The 21,884-nt window shown below is 40.1% G+C and overlaps 1 protein-coding gene across 3 annotated transcripts in view; it reads right to left on the minus strand.

Annotated features, from left to right (window-relative positions):
* Window positions 1-21,884, minus strand: part of LOC133507217 (plexin-A1-like) — a 215,625-nt gene that overhangs the window by 16,039 nt on the left and 177,702 nt on the right. For all 3 annotated transcript variants that reach the window (XM_061832037.1, XM_061832035.1, XM_061832036.1), the window contains 8 exons: window positions 19,447-19,570; window positions 19,217-19,353; window positions 14,881-15,048; window positions 12,487-12,580; window positions 11,544-11,780; window positions 10,288-10,431; window positions 9,092-9,326; window positions 7,479-7,621 (listed from right to left, as the gene is read on the minus strand). In XM_061832037.1, coding sequence (XP_061688021.1) covers window positions 7,479-7,621; window positions 9,092-9,326; window positions 10,288-10,431; window positions 11,544-11,780; window positions 12,487-12,580; window positions 14,881-15,048; window positions 19,217-19,353; window positions 19,447-19,570 — 1,282 coding nt within the window. The remainder of the gene's footprint in view (window positions 1-7,478; window positions 7,622-9,091; window positions 9,327-10,287; window positions 10,432-11,543; window positions 11,781-12,486; window positions 12,581-14,880; window positions 15,049-19,216; window positions 19,354-19,446; window positions 19,571-21,884) is intronic.

Genomic DNA, 21,884 nt, shown 5'->3' on the forward strand with positions numbered 1-21,884 from the left:
GTGGTTGAGTGGATGGAAAGTAGTACAAGTGAGAGCAAAGAAAAGGTGGGACAAGAGAAAGAAAGTGAGCAAAAGAAATAGAGGACTTTTATTTGAAGGGAGTAACACAAGGACACAAAATAGCAAAATAGTCACAAGATCAATGCACGTCTTCACATACACTGGTTCTTCGTCTCCCCAAAAAGAAAATCTGACAAATTGATTCAGTCTCAGCTACATGCATAAACCCATTTATTGTCATCCCCTTTCACTTATTCCCATAACCTATTATTCTCTCCACAGCTGTCCTGATGCTTTATCTTTCTTCTTTTACCCCGTTCATCCTTCACTACCCTCCCACACGCTCTCCATCGAGTCCCTTCGTCTCTTAAAGACGAGGATGTGAGCTTCATGCTGTAATAAGAAATTGATCTGCCTACCACTGCACTACTGTGGCCTGTGATTGCCTGGGCCATACAAATGAAAATCCAATGTCGCGAAACACTATCCCCTTGGAAAACGGATGATAGGACCGTGTAGTGCAGATATTGAGGGCCTCAAATGTACCTGACAACTACCACACATATCAGCGTACATGTGTGTAGCATGCATTTCCGTGCAATGACGGAAGCACACACTGTGCTGCATTAGAGTCCAGTGATGGAAGATAATACGAGTGTTAGCAGTTACAGTACGTTTGACTTGTAATGCAATTCATGTTAGTGGTTTACTATACAGGCTAAAAGAGAAATTGCCAACCACAATGTCATAAACATGATTTATGCATGATTATCAAAATTTACATGATAAGAGATGGCTCATCTGACATGTGCAAAAGAGTATGCTGCACAGGTGTCAAACTCGCAGCCCGGGGCCACATCAAGACTGCCATATCATTTTATGTAGCCAGAAAAATTCAGCATTTGAGTCAACTTCCATGACTCCTGCTTACATCTGGACCAACATTTCAAATTGTCATATTTAATAAATAATGTGTAGATATTGCAAGCACTTTTTTGGTTACCTCACCCCTTTTCACAATAACTTGAATACTAAAACTATTATTCATAACTTCCCACTTCAAAACTACTTGGTAATGCCATCAATTTGTTGTGTGCAGTGTATGTATTTTAATGTTATGATGAAGTAATGAAACATTCATATGCTACCAGCCCTCTAAGGGAAATTGACCCCTCCGTGGATGTTGCGCAATCCGTTTCACTGACCAATCAGAGGCCAGAGATCTGCATAATCTCGGACTCAAATCTCAGACAACGCTGGCTGGATGGTCCAGTACAGCTTCTGTTGACGTTTTATCGCGTATTTGGGTTCTTTAACAATAGATACGGTTAAGAGGTGTAGTCACGGACTTTATAATAATGACGACAGGTATCCTGAAAGGCTAGTTGGTGGAGTTCAATTCGTACCCTTTCCAAAACCGAAGACCCAGAACGAAAAATGTCTTCGATGGATCAAACTTTGTGTAAAACCACATCATCAACTGAATCCATCTAAAATCAACCGGAACGGAAGACCAAGTACGAAAAATGTCTTTGATGGATAAAACTTTGAGGAAGACCGCATGATCAACTGAATCCATCAACCGGAACAGATATGTTTGCACGAAGGTAAACCCTAAATTTGATTTTCAATACATGTCTCATATAAATGAATTAGCAGTTCTTCGCTTGCATAACATAGCTAAGTGTGAATGATTGACACACTTGATCTGTGTTGAGCGATATTTTGCGATGATCTGACTGCACAAACGTGTCTCTGTTCGGCGCTCCCGAGCGTAGCTAAACCGGACTTTGTTTGTTAGCACGAAGGTATGCCCTATATTTGATTTTCAATACATGTCTCATATAAATGAATTAGCAGTTCTTTGCTTGCATAATATAGTTACGTGTGAATGATTGTCACACTTAATCTGTGTTGAGCGATATTTTGCAATGATCTGACTGCACAAACGTGTCCCATTGTTCGCGGCTAATTAGCTAAGCTAAACCGGACTAGCAGTCCTAAAAGCCTTTGACGTGCACCGAGACACCAAGACTGGAGGAAGGATGTCTGCGGACACTAAAGTAGTGATTGTCGTACTCGGTCGGGACTTGCATAGGTTCGGCACTAATTCAAGAATAATTATTGAGGGGAGCGCGTGACGTTACACAAAGAAAACGAGAGAAACAACTCGGAAATCAAGGCTCGCCTTCTTTTCCTTCATACGGTGGTTCACAAACGGCTATACAGATACATATACAGATTCTGCACACAAGTGTGATATGTAACACGAAAATAGGAAACTGTCAATGACAAATTCGTCTTTGGGTTATAATATATTATATTATGTGGCTTCTCGGTCTTCCTCTGACTCCGGAAAGATCTCGCGCTAATATCAATGGTTTCTCCGTCGATATGCATGTAAATACCATTGAAATACCCCTCGCTGAAATACTTGAACCCTGCTGTCTGCTTTTCAATGATATTTCACTGTTAGCTAAGAATGCGAGTGAGAAATCAGCCGGTAAATCGGACAGTTTCGCTCTATTCCTTTCTTGCTCCGCCAATATTTTTCCCAATTGTTTGTCTGACGTCAGCGCACGTGGCGTGACGTCACTTCAGGAGGCGTGGTTAAGTGCCCTGTACGGAGGGCTCAATTATACCAACAATGTAGGGCTGCAGATATTGAATATGTTAGTATTCAAGTATCCTATGAAAATGTTTATCAAATTATCATATACTAAGTATTAGCAAGTATGAAATATATTGTTGCTTGGTTAAATAATACGCAAGAAAAAACAAGACATAACACTTAAAAAATAATGAATCTTTTTTATTTAGATAATTGTATTTCTTTGTTTGTAAAATATTTTCAGTGACATATGAAATACTTTTGAGTTTAAACTTAGCAAACTCAAATGTTTATAGGCTGAAATATGTGCCAGCAGGAACTGAATTTGAGTCGTTTATGGACAGTAGCTTGAGGTAAGCAGCTTGGATTTCCAAATAAACAAATAACAGTTTGGTCTCTGGTTCAATTTGGTGGTTCAGACGTGTAAATACACACCAAAAACATTTGGATTCAATCAGTATTTAGAGGAAAAGGTTTACAGTATATTGAAAAACGTGATTTATAATGGGAATTATTGGTGCCATAGAATATAACAGTGCATGGTCAATGCTTATTGCCTATTTCTAATAACTTGAAATCTGTGCCAGGATTTTAACGTTGAACTTGTTCAAAACTGGGAGGCCAAACTTTAGTCCTGTAAGGATTGACTTTAACAGTTTTGTCTTTGTTGGAAAACAAAGTAAAAAAAAAAAAAAAAAAGATCCAAAAATAAGAACAGCCGCATAAGGGCTGGACTGTAATGTAACCCCCCCCGCCGGATTTCATTTGAAAAACTGAAAAACTGTCAGCATCGGCATGTGTTGTGTCCTGGTTCTACCCGTAGGTGGCAGTAATGCCTAAAGCATGGAGACCAAACCCGGAAGACGTTATTCAGGGAAAAAAACGTAGACAATTTAGCCACTGCGGTCTGATATGCGTTTCCCCATATTCAAAAGGAAGCACCTTTTTAGCTCTTTCTGATCAGTTGATGGATTCCACAAAATTTAAGGAAAGGTGATACAAAGCTTGAAATACAGTCGATGGTTAGAAGATTTCAATTTCTGGAGAGTCCTTGTGTCACATGATAAAAAAACGAAGGCTCCGATTGGCCAAGGGCAAGATCTATGTATCGCTGATTGATTGCTATTCCTTAAAGTTCATGGATGTCTCCCACAGCTTATTTGAAATTAAAGGGGAAATCCAGTGCTTTGCATGAACAGTGTATCAATAGGTTATGTAATATGTACTCTATTTTAACAATGTGATCTTAAATCCTCTCTCATTTAATAGTGTTTTGAGAAGATTTTTATCGACAATGATGAATTTTCAGGGGCGCTGCCATTTTCGCGAGTCACATGGGCGTATGTGATGTGTACTGTGCTGCAACAAAGGTTCAATTGACCCCTCCGTACAGGGCACTTAACCACACCTCCTGAAGTGACGTCACGGCACGTGCGCTGACGTAAGACAAACAGTAAAAATGGCAAATACAATACAATACATTCTGAACTGAGACAGACTCCATGCTTCTGATTTCATTCAAATCAACGATATATTATAGATTCTAAATACAATACATTCTTAACTGAGAGAGACGCCATGCTTCTGATTTCATTCAATCATTCACACGTAGCAATGTTATGCTAGCGAAGAACGTCTCATTCATTTATACGAGACGTGTATTTAAAATCAAATTTAGGGCATATCTTCGTGCAAACACAGTCTGGTTAAGCTTCGGCCGCGAGCCAGCAAGAAAGCGACACGTTTGTGCAGTCCGATCATCGCTAAATATCGCTCAACAAAGAATAAGTGTGTCAATCGATCACACGTAGCGGTGTTATGCTAGCGAAGAACGTCTCATTCATTTATACGAGATGTGTATTTAAAATCAAATTTAGGGCATATCTTCATCCAAACACAGTCTCGTTAAGCTTCGACCGCGAGCCAGCAAGAAAGCGACACGTTTGTGCAGCCCGATCGTCGCTAAATATCGCTCAACAAAGAACAAGTGTGTCAATCGTTCACACGCAGCAGTGTTATGCTAGCGAAGAACTTCGAATTCATTTAAACGAGACATGTATTGAAAATCAAATATAGGGCATACCTTCGTGCAAACATATCTGTTCCGGTTGATATTAGATGGATTTAGTTGATGATGCGGTCTTCCACAAAGTTTGATCCATCAAATGCATTTTTCGTACTGGGTCTTCGGTTTTGGAAAGGGTACGAATCGAACTCCACCAACTAGCCTTTCAGGATACCTGTCGTCACTATTACAAAGTCCGTGACTACACCTCTTAACCATATTTTTTGTTAAATAACCCAAATACGCGATAAAACGCGAACAAAACCTATACTGGACCATGCAATGTTGAGAAAATGGCGGGAGCAAAAACGGGTTTTGGTTTATACAGATCTCTAGCCTCTGATTGGTCAGTGACGCGGATTGCACAATATCCACGGAGAGGTCAATTACATGGGACACCATTATGCCAAGCGCGGGAAGACGGAGGAATACTTTCATACAGATTTGAACCAGTGGCTGTAATTGATGTTGAATATTCGGATAGTTCTTCTGGCGGAATGCCGTGGAGTCTGACTACTCGGAGGCCTACGTGCGACATAAGTGCATGTAAACAAAGGCCCCCGGGAGCTCCGGGCTGGCAGCCCCAGATGGTTTTTCGGATGGCAATGACGCGGAAAAAAAATATAACTTTGTTTTTAAAATTTTCTAAATCCAATTATTTAAGCATAGAAATTTAAATTTAAATGATTCATTCAGTTCCTGCTGGTACATATTTCACCCCTTTAAATAATACACAAATCATTTTATTAATGTTATTTATTAAACTTGCGACAACACGAGAAACTCACAAAGTTCCGAGCTGCTGTCGGCCACAACTCATGCCAACAGCGTCTCATCCCAGATGGGTTTGTTTTGTTCGCAAATATATGATTTAGAAGAAATAATCTTTTTAGTGAACAAACTGAACTGAGTCCGCTTATGAAATGATACATCCTTTTAGCCTGGCTGCCGCCCGCCGCTGTGGGGCAAGCGAGTTGGCTGGGAGCGGAAAACTGAAATGCTGAAGTCAATCACTTCTAAATCTTGGGGGAATGACCAATGAGCAGCCAACGTGCAGAGGGGGGAGAAACTTAAGTCAACTGAGTGATTCGTTCAGTGAACTGGTGTACTGAAGAACTGAAGAGTAATTCGTTCAGGTGAAGGATTTATAGCAAGTAAACTGAAAGATTCGTTCAGTGAACTAGTTGACTGGTTTATTGAGGAACTGAAGACCTTAAGAGTGATTTGTTCGTTGAACTTATTGTACACGAGTGTTCTTTTTTTCTCATTCAATTTCTTCGTTTGTGATCTGCTCCGGAGTGATGTACTAGTATGTGATGAGTGATTTGTTTGCGCACGGAATCTTGTACTATGCAGTGAACGTGCTTATGAGTAGTTTTCAGCACAAGTCCTTCTGTGCCTCTGCGATTAGTAAAGCTTTTTATTTCATACTACTACTACTAATACATTGATCTTATATAATTCTTCTCAAGCTACTCAAAGACACTTTCCCACTAATCAGATGACAATAACAGGAAGATGAGTGGGCAGTAAGCCCACATGGTGGGGTCTGGTATCAGTGATGCTGTCCACTGCGATGGAATGTAGAAAAGTCACGCTGACCGGCAAGAACATAGCTGGACATAAGCGGACGTTCGAAAGCTGAGTTTGCTCCACGGATGTTTACGAGTCACAAATGAGGTTAGCCATGCGTGTTTGAGATCTTACTGAGAGAGTTTATAGGAAGGGGATAATTTAGCTCAAGTTGTTTTTTTTTTATACCCCCCCCCCCCCCCCATATCCCAGTTTACAAAACCTTACAGCAACAATGCAGAATTCTTCGGGAAACATGTCGAGTGAAATTGAACCCAAGGATTGGATCATAAACAGGATGGGGAAGCACTTAAACGATTTTGTCAACAATTCAGTCAACAAATCTTCACTATCACTATCTCAAAATGACTTTTACCTTATGCCCACGTCACTACTCACTTTTGCCTAAGCTTCCTTAAGTCATGGATACATCACTACAGATGCAGTATCAAACTCAATTAAACTGGGAGGGCTGGGAGTAGATGACTTAAGTAAGTGGATTCCCGAGTGTGAAAAAATGCCCAAGCAATCTTTGTTTTTAAAGTACCCAAAACAGTCCAGCATTTGTTGCAGCTCTATAACATGGCCCGCGTGTGCAGTTCTGCAAATGCTGAATAAGACGTGATCAACCCGCGACAATAACTCAAGCTAAATAGCCGAAAAGCCAAACAGGACAGCTAGCACAACATACAATGTTTCCACCAAATGAGTGCAGCAAAGCTAAGCAAAGCCTATTTGACCTTCATCCATTCAGATGACATAGAAAACAGATGAATATCAAATTGTAACCCTATTTCTGTAAATCTCTGCAAGGGTTTACATTTTTATCAAGATTGCTAGGAAATCACAATGCGCTACCACTTGTTTGTTTGTTTGTTTGAGACCAGGCCCAAGGGCTTCTCATGTGGTCTTTGAGCTGAGCTGGTGACCAAAGGGCACCATGTTGGTGAAACATGTTGTAGAGCAATAGCGCTGTTATTGTTTTCTGGTAATACAGCTTTGGCTAAATATCGGCACCAGTTGGAAACTGTTGTGGGAACTTGATGTGCAGTTGCAATAATTCTGTTCGTATGCCAAAATTATTCAGCCCTCATTCATTTGTTTAGTCATCATCTGAATCCAATCAACCCAAGAGCAGTTAACTTCAACAGTTTCTGCGCACTACAAGAGTTACTTTATTTATCCACTTGTGTGTTCTATCGGTGTAGTGTCCTCTCTACTGACCAGTACCTCCATCTCCTTGAGCACAGGATGGTCCTCAATCCCAGGAAAGAGGACCCTCATGGCGTAGGTGCGGTAGTCCAGGAAGGGGATTCCTGCTCCGTCAAGCTCCTGAGTGAGCTCATGGATGTCAGTCTGCAGTTCTGCAAATGCTGGATAAGACACAAGATGATGATCAACACAAGATCATGATGATTATGGACATTTAAAGGTTTCAATTTCATTTGAGCAGGTAGCTTTTATTCAAGAAAGCAATGGAAATTTAGTTGCCTAAAGTATTAGTATGACCAATGTTTGTCATTCTAGCTAACCTTACTATTAATACTTCAAAACTGCTTTCTTATCCGTCATGTTTCCAATTATTTATTTCCACATTGTAATGATGTAGTGTTTCAGCTAGAGGGGTGGCAGTTTGCTTCCTGTGCCCCTGAACGAGGTAGAGAACCTTATATTCCCCACACTGCATAGATTATGCAGTTTTCTGAATTGTGCATATTTGTATTTCTGCCCCAAATGCGTATTTATGTTCTTTTACAGACAAGAACAGAGAATTCCCTAATTCCCTCTTTTTTGTAACAATTGCATTTTCTTACGACAATCACAGTGTTATCAAGCCTCCATTTGCAATACAGGCACATATGATGGAAAAGTGATGCACTCCTCAGACAAACAGACAACACATCATGTGGAATTAACTTCTATACTTGGCACATTGGAATTTTGATCATTCATTCTGAATTCCTATTCGGAAACCTGATCTTACAAAAGCATTGCGGCCAAAAAAACCTTTTTAAATATTCAGCACTAAATGACAAAAGCTTTCATTTTAGATTGCTCCGGTTTATTGTGGAAGTGAACCCGCACATCCTTCTTAGCAGTCACAATGCATGTTTTATTTGATCTTTACCGACACAGTATGGAAGTGTATGCTCATGATTACGGTTATCAGTATTCTACTCTTTCTTCCCATCTGCCTCCCACGGCAGACAAACCAGTTAGCAGCATCAATAGGCACTTGCTGAATCCATGCAGTTGCCTGCCAAATTAATTTATGCTAATGTGCTGGTGTGCAAGTCTCTCGCTTTCTCCCCCAGCTTCATTTGATGCCAAGCCCCTCCTTCCTTACTATTCCCTCACTGTCCCACCTCTGTGCCCTGCATCTACCTGCCCTCCATCTCTGCCTCTCTCACACCGTGGATGACAGTAAGGCCAGCCAGGCAGCTCTCTCATGGGGTGGAGAGCCAACATCTGGTGGCTGGCTCAGATCAAAGTACTTTTTTGGAATCATACCAAAGCCCCCCCCCTTACACACACACACACACACACACACACACACACACACACACACACACACACACACACACACACACACACACACACACACACAACACACACACACACAAACAGCCACATAACAGCGGGGGACGAGGGGGGTTTGGAAGTGGGAGGGAGGGAGAAACAGAGCAAGCGAGGAAGTTGAGACTAAAATGGATAACGCTGTTTAATTGGGGTTGTGCAGTGTTTGAGGTAAGCTGTAGCAAGGGAACAGTTATTTCGGGATACAGGAGTTATTTAGAGAGAACCGTCAAGAGAATGGAGGACTTAGGTGGGCTCCAACGTACCTTCCTTGCACTCGAGGGCTACCCTGGACTCCAGGTTGTCCATCTGCAGTTGGAGTCGTTTCAGGGTGCGGTCTGCGTCACGGGACTTCCTCTTGTAAGCGATCAGCACCACGATAATAACCAGCAACAGCAGGCCGCCTCCCCCTCCAATACCAATGATGGCAGGTAGGGTGAGAAGGCTGTCCGAGTAGATTTGCAAGGTCCCCGGCGAATATTCAAAGCCTCCGACACGCACCTGCCAAGAGGAAGGAATACTCCTGTTAGTTAGACACTTGAATGCCACATGTACAAAATAGAAAATGATACCAAAACAAACAGACTTCAGGTCAATTCAAAATATTACTGGTAACCTATAATCAATCAGCTACTACTGAATCTGACCTGATGATGGTCTGAAATCTGATTTGAATATTAAAAACATTTTTTAATGCTATATAAACTACTGCATTGGCTAATATATATTTTCAGTTGAGTTACGTCTAGACAAAACCTGAACCGTTTCAGCTAAATATATTATGTGCCCCAAAGGTAGTGAAATACATACCAGTCGTTTATACAGTCACACACCATATCGCAAAAAAACAGTCCAGGCTTGCTGAGGCATGGCAACAAAAAGTGATTACTTTCCTATCCATTTTCACCGTTTTTTTAATTCTTCAAGTGGCTTATATCTAAGAAATATGAAATGTAGGACAAAATAAAAGTAGTCCCAGGCACCCCACGCCCACTAGCCATTTGGGTTTTCTATTGAATACCAATATTGTTCCAAGCCCCAGGAGTATTCCAACCAACCAAAACCAATGAAAAGCCTCTAAAATATAAATACATTTGCAAACACCCCAAGCAATATTAGAGCCAGGATGTGTGTTTTTACGGGTGGAGAAGTATGAATGGGGATAGGGACTCTAGAATGACTAAAGAGATTTAGGTTTTATGCTTGGGGAGGAAAGAATGAGTAGAATGAATGAAAAGGCAGGAAGTGGATAGACGTAAATGAAAGGGATGAAGAACACAGACTAAGAAGCTGAGAATAATTAAAACCCACATAAAGGCATTCTGTATGTACTATAACAAAAGGGTGATGAAGTACCTCAGATCTATGGGAAATTATAAAAAAACAGCAATACACCAACAAGAAAGAGCGTCCAATATAGGATGATGATAAGGATTTCGTAGCTTGGCAGCACAATACTCACGGTGACTTTGTGTTCTCCAGTCAGGTTGGGCCACTCACACAGTAGCTGGCTCTCAGACAAGGTGAGAATGCATGGTGTCTCCCCAATCAGCACTGTATAGTTCAGCTTAGTATTTCCAGGGGCTGCAGGAATTAGGTTACGACCCTAGAAAAACACAGACGTACACAAAGTATATTAATATACAGACAGTATATGCTGGCAAACACAAATGGTGAATAATAATTTGATAGCCCGTCTAATGTGGTAAACCAACTGCAACTTCAGTTAGGAATTATGTGTAAATTATATTTATCAGTTAATTAAATATGTAATTACTGCAGTTTACGTCCAGGTTTGTGCCATAAGTGAAATGCAGAGATTTGAAATTGCATCTATAGGTATAGGTAACGATTGACACAGTGCCGCACTGTGATGAGGTCAGGCAAAACCTGTCAGATTTATTTGCATTGTCTAGAAAAAAAAAATAAAAACAATTCCCATCAATTATTGTGTTTTTAATCTATGGTCACGATATGAATACTTCTATAAATACAAAATTACTCAAAAGTTTACAGCTTTACTGGTTTGTGTGTCTGTGAAGTCAGACAGAGAGCAATACTGTGTTTCATTTCACTTCATTTTTTTAAAGTTGCCTTTTAGAAGTCCCAGTTTCTTAACTGAAACTCAAATATATGTATGTAAAAAAGAAACTTTTCAAGGCTGAGACACATATCGGACGAAAGAATGCCGTGCTGAACGAATCATTTTCAAATGACATCAGTCTCTTAATCAGTAAGTATGGATACTGTGTATGAGTATGGATACTGACTAAAGGTTTTATGTATGCCTAAAATATGTGAGACTGAGGTTATAAAAGCATTGACACTAGCGTCTTCTTTTTCAGTCACATGTAAAGTTTAACCCTTAAAACCTTTACAAAATAAACTTTTCATGAAAAAGCTTTGATGCAACGTACACATGGCTTTTTTCAGTCAGACAATCGGGTCTTCTTTTTACTCAAGAAAAGCTCCGAAAGACATCAGAAATAAATTAGAATAGGTGATGCAAGTGAACAGAAAGAAAGAAAGAAAAGTGGGACGCCAAAATTGTTCATAGAACGATGGTAAGAGGCAAATGAGCTGAGATGACACGAGGACAAATTAAGAAATTGAACAATATCACATAAATGGGTATAATGGATGGGAAACAAAACCAGGTTTAGAAAAGAGGACAATAAAGCAAAAACAGATCAATGCTAAAAGCACCAGGCAATTTACCTTGAGTATAAGTGGAGAGCTGGGCTTTAGCTCCAACAGGCCATTCGGGCTCAGAGGTTCAAATACAGGGTCTGGATGGTAGCTAAAGGTCTCGTTGACCACCAGCACAGAATGCACATTATCCATGATGAAGCCAATTTCATCTGGACTGCTCCCCATCTCGGAGAAAACTTTGTCAGACGCGGCCACGGAGGGAGCGAGACACACCATCACTGTGTTGTTGACTACGGTGCAGTTCTGAGGAGGAACACAAATTACGCATTAGTCAGGCAGATTCATTCATAAGAGAATGGCGAAACCAATTAGCATTGTGAACATGTCTGCATTATAATGTTGAGAGAAAGTTGGAATAACAGTGTCAGAGGCAGAACTAGTTTGGAAACATCCCAATGGGTTGAATGTACTGTATATAATGCATTGTAGTCATTGAAGTGCAAATTGAATGTTATGATAGTCAGTCGGACAAAAAAGTGTCAGTTTAAAAAACAAGGGGCAAAAAAAAAAAAAAAGCTGTTTCAAAATCACTGCATTTATAGGTAAATTGGAAAATTAACCAAGCAAAGCCAAATTGACTGCACGGAAGGGCCACAAAGGCAAAAACGGATATTTCTTTTACTTTGAGCAAAGTGCCGGTGAGGGGGAAAGGTTAGCTAAGCCCCATGGCGCTATAGGTGAGGAGAGGGGGATTTGCGGCAGCAGCTTTATTACTGCTTGACATTTCAAAGGTTAAAGCTGCTAAAAGGAAATTCAACATCAAAAACAAACAGAAAATGGGCCCTTGGCTGCTTGACTGACAGGTGAGGTGCATGTGTGTCCCAGGAGTGTGTGTATCATTTGAAAATCAGTACTTCTAAAGAGAATGGTAAAAGGAAAGATAGACAAATTCTGAATTCAAGTCACTCACTTATTTTGTGTGCGAGTGTGTGCTTGTGCGTCCACTTACATTTTCTGACTCGGCGCTACCATATTTAGCCCTCATCTTGGGTTCTTTGATAGTCATCAAATTGGTTCCTGTAATGGTCAACATGGTTCCTCCACTAAAAGAGATTATTAAACAAATGAGGGAGAACAATTATAGGCCGTGACAACAAAATTCTTTGCTGATAACATTTTAACAGCACTTGTAATTAGTCAACATTGTATAAAAAAAAAAAAAAAAAAAAAAAATCCTAAATATTAATGCAAAATCTTCATCTTCATCTTACCTATATAAGAACATGTAACTCAGAGACGGAGGAACATCACCACCTTCTTTGTTTGTTTCAACCAGAAAGAAAACTGCCGTGACTGCAAAGGGAATTGCTATTGTAATTATCTCATCACGTCGTCTGACCTCTCTTCGCAATATTTAATGAACTCTCCGCAGCTCCTCTAGGCTGATATTAAGTTGAATGTACTGAAATTTTGCTGTGGTATTTTCAGAATCACAATATCATCTGCAACCATCATAGTCCATTTGTCAGCCTATCCATTACGACCGCAGACAGGAAGGGGCTCAGGGCGGATCCCTGATGCAGTACCACCTCCACCTTAAATTCTTCTGACACACCTACAGCACATCTCACCGTTGTTCTGCTGTCCTCATACATGTCCTGTACTATTCTAACATATTTCTCCGCAACACCAGACTTGCACATGCAGTACCACAGTTCCTCTCTTGGTACTCTGTCATAGGCTTTCTCTAGGTCTACAAAGACACAATGTAGCTCCTTCTGACCTTCTCTGTACTTTTCCACGAGCTTCCTCAAGGCAAATAATGTATCTGTAGTACTCTTTCTAGGCATGAAACCATACTGTAGCTTCAAGAGCATTGTGCTAAAGTTAATATCAATAATCTCAAATAATTTAGGTTTTCTATTGTCGTATTTCTAAAATTGGTGCTAGGATGAAAAAATGACTGCGGCAATAAGGTTTTAGGGTTTGTGAAAGGCATGAAGGCATCTGGTGGCATTAAAATAGGGAGTGATAAGTGAAAAGACAAGGGTTTTAAGATTTTTAAAGAACATTTTCAAGGGGGGGGGGGGGGGGTAACCAAAACCAAAAAAATCCTAGCTATGGGAGAATCAACCTTTTCTACACTTTCAGTGGAAACAGTGCACTGTGAATGACTGTGTAAATACAAGTTTAATCTTTGCAAAATCTCTTCAATGTTTTGTTAGTCCAAGAATGACTTTCAATAGGGAGAGGATCAAGAGTGTTTTGGATGAGCTCTGCTTTAGAACAGGGTGACAAAAGACGACACAGTCACAAAAGAAACGGGTAAACAGGAGCATCGTTGCACAGGAAAACTGAGTGAAACACCAAAAACAAGTCCAGTGGCAAGGTGGTAAAAATCTGCTGTGGTCAAATAAATACCATAACCTTTTATGAACAGTGGCAATAAAATATATTATCCACGTACAAAAATACTTCTGGCCTTACTAAGCAGTTTATAATGCAATGTAATATTTTGTGGTAAGACACCCCATCTTGATTAGTATTTTGCATTATAGTTTCTATTATTTTAAAATCTATGACAAATACAACCCCGTAGCGAGCCCAGGAAATAACGTACAAACATTTCCTAGAAGTTTTTTTTTTTAAGTCAATGAGAATCACGTGAGCTGAAAAACAGAATTTTCTAGGTCATATTAGCATTGGGTGGCTGCAAGCTTTTTTTTTTCTTTTTTATTTCCATGTATTTTACACTCCACAACACAGCTAGTTTTTGAGCAGGAAACCTTCTCATGCCTAAAAAGCCTCATTTCAATAAAGCCAAGTAATATTTACACAGTGTATATTTGTGGTGCAGCTCGTCAAGTACCAGTACACTGCTTCAGGAGCCTGCTTTAACTGCTGCTCCTCGCAAACATTTACTTTTCATACAGAACTATAAACAGAATAAATAAGAGATCTTTAAAAAGAGAGCTGAGGTTGAAAATTGAGAGCAATGTTTGTTTTTCTTTTCACTGAGATCCGAGCAGGGAGTATTGGTGGAATATTACATCAATGAACTGATACCCGGAGTCCATATTGCAGTTTAGTTGGTGAGGCTCATATAAAAATACATTAATGTACAGCGGAACCATCAAATAGAATTAATAATGCATTGGTATATTTGTATCTTCTCTATAGCTGGATCAAGCAGCATTGTAAATCAAACACTGTTCATATGAACTATGAATTTTATTACGTTCCAAATAGATGAAGTATAGGGTGAACAGGCAAGCACTGCTCTCATAATTATTAAGAGCGCATCACGTTTTGTAATAATTCAGACTCTGCCTGCAATGTAAAGCAACATGTACAGTAGTACCAGCAAGTTTGTTGTTATAGCCAAAGTAATGTTTCATCTTACCTGGCAATGCTCCAGTCAGGTTCAATTTTGAGGATGGTGGGATCATCCGAGTAGTTGAACTTGACCCCTGGGTTTCTCAGCTCGGCTGAGTTGATGTCCACCATGACCGGGGTGGGGCCCTGAGCTTGTCCGGCTGGAGTCACACACACTATCTCGGTGCTGTTTCGCCTGGATGAGCAGGAGAACATGGGAAAAGCAGAGGCAGTGGTGTTGGTCATGAAAGGTTGGCTGGTGAGGTCTAACAAAGTGCTTCTAAAAAGGTTACACATGTAATTTCAACTTGAGTAACACAAATCATTTAGGTTTTGCACCAAAAACACACTTGATGTCAGTCTCATACTGCATCTTATAAGTCCTTGTACTTTGTGCAGCATTAGTCTCATCTGTCCACCACATGTCCTCACCCCTACTGTGCTCTGTCTTGCTGAAAAATCAGATGCGGCAGATGAAGCTGGTCGTTTCAGTGTGTGATGTAACAGCATCACGAGCAGACAGACGACCAGCTGCGACCTGCAGCAAAACTTTGCGTTCCACTGCAGAGGTTATTTTAGGTGTCCTGCAATGTCAGGGTGAAACACTGTTGGCCAAGCAATAGGGGGCAAGCCTCCCATGAGTCCATCTGTTTGGGCATGTAAAAAGGTGCTCGTGCTCAGTGTGGGACTTGCTGAATTTGCATATAAATATTGTAAACGCAGGTAGACTCTTTTTAATCGTGAGGTTCAGCTCCCTGCAAATGTGAGCAAGTTGCCCAAATGGCACGTGGCACAGTGTGAAATTTTAAACACAGTGATGTGTACAAAAATCCTTCTCTTTCATCTGCGGGAAGGCTGAAATCCACAGAAAGATAGGAGACGATAGGGTAGAGCAGTGATTGCCAACCTTTATTGAGTCAAGGCACATATCTCACGCCACACCACCAAATAAAATGTCACAAAAATTGAATGCACAAGTAAATTATACTTTCTGCCGCCTAACAGAAGACCATGTATTTGTTCTGTCTGTCTTTATATGACCCTGCCATAGAAAGATGAACACAGATATATTATTTGTTGTGAATAAATAATATTGTGACCACTTAAGTGAAATTTGATAGTTTCCGGGGCACACCAGAAGAGCTCTCACGGCACATTAATGTGCCACGACACACGGGGTAGAGGATAATGTTGGTCTCTCCCCTGACAGATTACGGTGAGGTGGAGACATGTGGAAAAACTATTTGCCCCCTTAAATTAAATAAAATGTCTTATTTATCAAGTTTTTTTTAATGAAGGGAAAAAATATTTAAAGCTACCTGGCCTAGTGTGACAAAGTGACACTTTTATGAATTACATGTGTCTATTTACATTTTTGAGAAAGCAGGCTTCATTTTCACTGGTTACACTCAAAAGTGATTACCTCCTGATCTGTTCAGTGACTAAATCACAAAAGTAGAACCAATCCTCCAAAATTAAGCTGCCCAAAAGAGCTCAAAAAGCTGCAACAAAATGCCACGATCCAAAGAAATTCCAGAATAGATTAGGTATCATCTACCAATCTGGAAAGTCTTCCAAAGCCATTTTCAAAGCTATAAGGCTGTAGTGAACCATAGGGAGAGCCATTATCCACAAATGGAGAAAACATGGAACAGTGCTGAACCTTTCCAGGAATGGCCTGCTTCCAAAAACAATCCCAAGAGCGCATCAACAAGGAGGACAAAAAGGAAAATATCTAAAATATCTAAAGAACTGCAGGCTTCCCTTGCATCAGTTAAAGTCAATGTTTGTGACTCAACAATCAGGAAGAGACTGGAAAAAAATGGCATCCATGGCAGAGTTCCAACGCGAAAATCACGCTTCACTAAAAAGAGCTTCAGGGTTGTCTTATTTCTGGAAAGAAAAAAAAAACTGAAAAAGAACATCATACACACAAACTTGGTGGTTGGAAGTGTGTTGGTCTGGGGCGATTTGCTGTGAATGATGGAATTATGAGTCCCCCCCCCCCACACACACACGAGAAGGTGCACTTGAATACTGTAGTTTTTTTCTGTTTCATTGGGTTATTTTTGTCTTACTTACATTTATTTGATGATCTCAAACAAAGTGGAAGACTATGCAAAAATTTAAAAAATAAAAGAGAAGGGGGAAAATACTCTCACAGCACTGCACAGAGTACATACAAAACAGAATCTATATTTGCTCCTTAGCAAACTAATCTCTGCTGTCACTCAGGATGTAATTTGAACATCTTCCTCCTCGTGTACTTCAACTGAAAGGGGACTGAAAAGCGGGCTGAATATAGAAGGATGACTTTTTTTAAAAAAGTTTTTCTAAATTCCACTAGTCTTCTGTTTCCATAGTAACTATTTCCACAGCACTATCATTGCCGAGAGTGCCTGTGGTGTCACGTATGTAATTCTGACAAGGTCCTGGCCACCACAAAAGAAAGCCAATGGGGAAAACAGAGGGAAAGAAAACATGAAAGAAGGTAAACACGTGGCAAAAGGAGATAAGCGGATGAGTGACTCAGGGTAAATAGGTTTTGATTAAAGTTGAGGCCTCACTGAATACAAAGACACATTAAAAAGACAGACGCATCCAGTTCATTACTTTGGCCATAAAGGTTATTGCTGCTCCGTGGATGAAAGGCCAAGACTATTATGTTCACCTTTCTCAGGGTATGCTGCAGAGCTTTAAATTGGCCTTTCCTATGATATAAAAAGAATTTGATAGATCCAAGCTCATTAGTTGGACCTGTCACTTGTTGCCTTTCCCGAGGAAACCAACAGAAGAAAAAAAACAAATGCTACACAGAACAAGAATATAACTCAAAGGTTCGGCTTCAAAGCGTAGAAAAACTGGTAAAGCCTTTATCATCATTTATTTCCAAGAAAGAAACTTAAAATTAAAAAATGATTCAAATGCTGATAAAATTTTGAAACGAACCAAAGTGTTGTGCTGTTTACACGAGATGTCAAGAGAATTTTTTTTTTTTTTCATTCAACATTATATAATTCCCTTTTAAACGGGTGTGACAGTTCATGTTGAGATGAAGTACACTGGATGTGAAATGCAACCAAGTATTTAAACTGTGGTACTTTATTAAAACGTATTATTATTGTATTGTTTATTTCTTGTAATTTATTTTATTAATTTGTTTGTGTGAAAGTTGTTACAAGGAAATGCTTTGGGGGAAAAAACTTGCTGACAAAAATATGTCAATCATCTGCATTTTGTGAAGGAAAAAAAATATTTTGAGGACAAATTGTCACTCTAGAATGACATACGCTTCAAATTTTGTTTTTAGGAGAAAACCAACACTACAGCATGAAGAGTGCACTATTTACATTTCTTGCACTCCTTGCTAAAGCTACTACCCACCGCAGATAAACGCTGTTATAATTGTATTTTTAATTTTCTCTTGCCTTTAAATGTTCACAAGATGTTTTTTCTTTGCTTTTAAATGCTTTGAATCATGTAAAGCACATTAAAATACCTTGTGTATTAAATGTTAAATCGAAATAAATTTGCTTTCCTACAATTTGTTTTGTGACATTTACTTGTGTACATGACTGTGATTGAAAGACTGTGTCAGGAATGGAAGGAAAGTATGTACCCCAAACCTTGCCTTTGTAACTATCCATCCATTCATTTTATGAGCCACTTATCCTCATGCCGTTCGCGTGAGTGCTGAAGCCAATCCCAGCTATCACCAGGGAGGAGACGGGGCACACCCTGAACTGGTTGCCAGCCAATCTCAGGGCACATGGAAACAAACAAGCAGTCGCACTCACAAGCATTCCTAGTGGCAATTTAGAGTCTCCAATGAATGCATTTTTTTGGGATGTGGGAGGAAATCAAAAAACAATGCAGGCACGGGGAGAACATGCAAACCCCACGCAGGTGGGGGCCGGTGTTCAAAACCCAGTCCTCAGAACGGCGAGGCCAACACACTAATTATTTGTCCCGCCACTTTCATAATTTTATACCTATAAAACCTAAAGAAATAAACTCAAAAACACTCTGGAAAGCAAAATGTGAGTTTTCAACACCATATGGTTCCTTAGAATCTAAAATAATGTCTCATAAATACGTACAGGCCACACGGAGCACAATTGAAAAATGATTGCAGCCTCACTAAGAATAGGCTACACTGTCATTCTTAGGATTGCTGGTACCAAGAAAGACAAAGACCCTGTTCCAATTTACTGCAAATCCAAGTTATGCACTGTGATCCTGAAACACTTAAAATGGGGTTATGGCTAGGGTTAAAAAAAAAAAAAGAGCTGTGATATAGTGTGTTTATATATGACAAACTAGTGAAATGGAATAAATATTTTGAGCCCATTTGCTTCACTCACTTCTCAAAGCGGCAGGCGTGGAGTCCAATCTTTACATAGACAGCGCTGCCTGCGTTTAGGTTACTGCCATTTATGGTGATCCTTGTCCCTCCAGAGAGCGGCCCAGTGGACGGCCGGACACGGGTGAAGTATGGAGACTGAGAAGGGAAACATGCACAGACAATAAAATGGGTCAACCGTGGCTGTGAGACAGAAAGATGCTAGCTTCATCCTAAAGCATCAGCTCTTACCACAAATGTAAAAGCCTTGTTGGAAACTGCTTTGTAGTCAGGATGGATGCAGTCCCTCACACACACCTCCACTTGAGCCTCCTGCACCCGGTAACCTGTTGCGTCATTCAGTCGACACACAATCCTGGAACAGACAAGATGCCTTTGAATTCATATCTGTATTACAATGACCAAAACTTAGTGAGTAACAAGGCTGACAAAAGGACTGAAAAACAATCACAAAGTAAAACGAAACCATAACTTAGCTGTCCATGATTTATTCTTTTTTTTTTTTTTTTTTAATAATGCTGGTCTTCACAAGGGCGGGGGGAGCCTATTTCAGCTGCCCTTAGGAAAGATGTGGCATGCATGCTGGACTAGTTCCCAATAAATTGCAGGACGCATTCAAGCAAATAACCATTCACACTCACACTCCTGCCTACGGACAATTAACCTAACTTGAACGTTTTTGGAAGGAAGCCAGAGTACCTGGAAAACACCCACACAAGCACGGGGGAAACATGCCTACTCCATATCGGCGACTTCAAGCCAGACCTCAGAACTGGGAGGGAGACATGCTCCTAATTCACTGTGCTGCACGATATAGCTGTCATTTTAAATAAATGCTTTCAATAGTTTTATGAGCCAAAAATGACCAATTGTCCTGTTGGTATGAATTACAGAACCATAAGCCTTGCATTTGCCTGTGGGCCTGACTGTTCAAATGGAAATCCACTGAAGAAATGACTGCAGTCTAGTCCACAGGGCAAACACTTCCACACATACACACACGCACGCACACGCGGACAAAAATACACACATACACACACACGCGCACACATATGCGCACACACTTCACCCGATGAAGTCATGCTTGTCTGTTAATTAGCCAGAGCGAACGAATGAGACAGGAAGAAAGGCCAAGTAAAAAGAAAGAAAAAAAAAAGAAAGGCCAGGCAAGAAGAAAGTACAGAGAAAGAGACGCAGAGAGTAAGCGGGTTAAAGTGAGCAAGGGTGATTAATTGAACAAGCTCATATCCTACGCATCTCCTTGGCTTCCCTCACTCTCTGAAATGAGTTATTAACTCCCGTGTTTCCAGACTCCCAGCATGTGGTCATGGCAACTACACTTCCACTGCATTTCACATTCCAATGCAGTACGTTGTATGTCCATTGTTTCTATTTTGCCTTTATTCCCTGGACTCCCACTAGGAGCTCTGATTAAAATGCTGGACAGCTCTCAGTGAGAAACCTACCTTCACTTGCATCATGTTCACCAAAATGTGACACTGTCGAAATGAGTAGTTATTAAATCACTAGAAAGACAATGTCTGTGATAAATTGATGGTAAGTGGATGAAATCTATCTCATTTCATAAGTAGAATTCTATGATATTTGACATTTCAAAATCCATTTATGAGATGAAAATCCAACAGGAAAATAAAAGATTGTGCCATATTTAGTTAAGGAACAATTAATGTGTCCATGGTCGGGTAATACGTGTCATCAAAAAGGAAGATGGAATGAGAACTACAGTCACTAATATTATGCACAATCACACCTCTGAACAATTTAATTTTCAATTAACCTAAAGTCAATTTGGGAGGAAGTTTGGGTACCCGAAAATCCACACAAGCCAGGGGAAAACATGAAAACTCCATACAGGCAGGTTCTGGGTTGAAATTTGAACTAAAAACCTCTCACCTGTGACTCAGACGTACAACCCACTATCCTAATGTGTGATATGTAGAGATATTCAATCACTTATTCAAAACAAATCCTTATTTTTGAATTTCAATTCAAAGTTCCGTGTCTAAAATGGATCAAGCACTTTATCAATCCAGGTGTATTTGCAATGTTCTAAAACTGTGGATTATTATCATACAGTTGATCAGGGCAACATACGAACAAGTTAAGTTTAATTGTGTTTCACATTAATTGAATGTCCTTATTTAAATAATTAAACTGTATTCTTGTCTTGTCTTAGAATCTGATACCTGTGTATATAAAATATATGTTGTTATAATTGAGCAATAAAAATGCAAATAAATTACAGTCAGTCATTGAAATTTCATTAACATCATTAATTAGGTGGCACGGTGGAGCAGCTGTAGAGTGTTAGCCTCATGGTTCTGAGGACTGGGGTTCAAATCCTGGTACGCCCTGTGTGGAGTTTGCATGTTCTCCCCGTGCTTGCGGGGATTTTCTTCCGAGCACTCTGGTTTCCTCCTACTTCCCAAAAACATTCAACATTAATTGGAGACCCTAAAATGCCCCTAAGTGTGATTGTGAGTGTGGCTGTTTGTCTCCATGTGCCCGGCGATTGTCTGGCAACCAGTTTAGGGTGTACCCTGCCTCCTGCCCGTTGACAGCTGGGATAGGCTCCAGCACTACCATGACACTTGTGAGGATAAGCACCTCAGAAAATAAATGGATGCACCTCAGAAAATCAACATTCA

The sequence above is a fragment of the Syngnathoides biaculeatus genome, chromosome 10, assembly GCF_019802595.1.
Source record: "Syngnathoides biaculeatus isolate LvHL_M chromosome 10, ASM1980259v1, whole genome shotgun sequence".
Taxonomy (NCBI): Eukaryota; Metazoa; Chordata; class Actinopteri; order Syngnathiformes; family Syngnathidae; genus Syngnathoides; species Syngnathoides biaculeatus.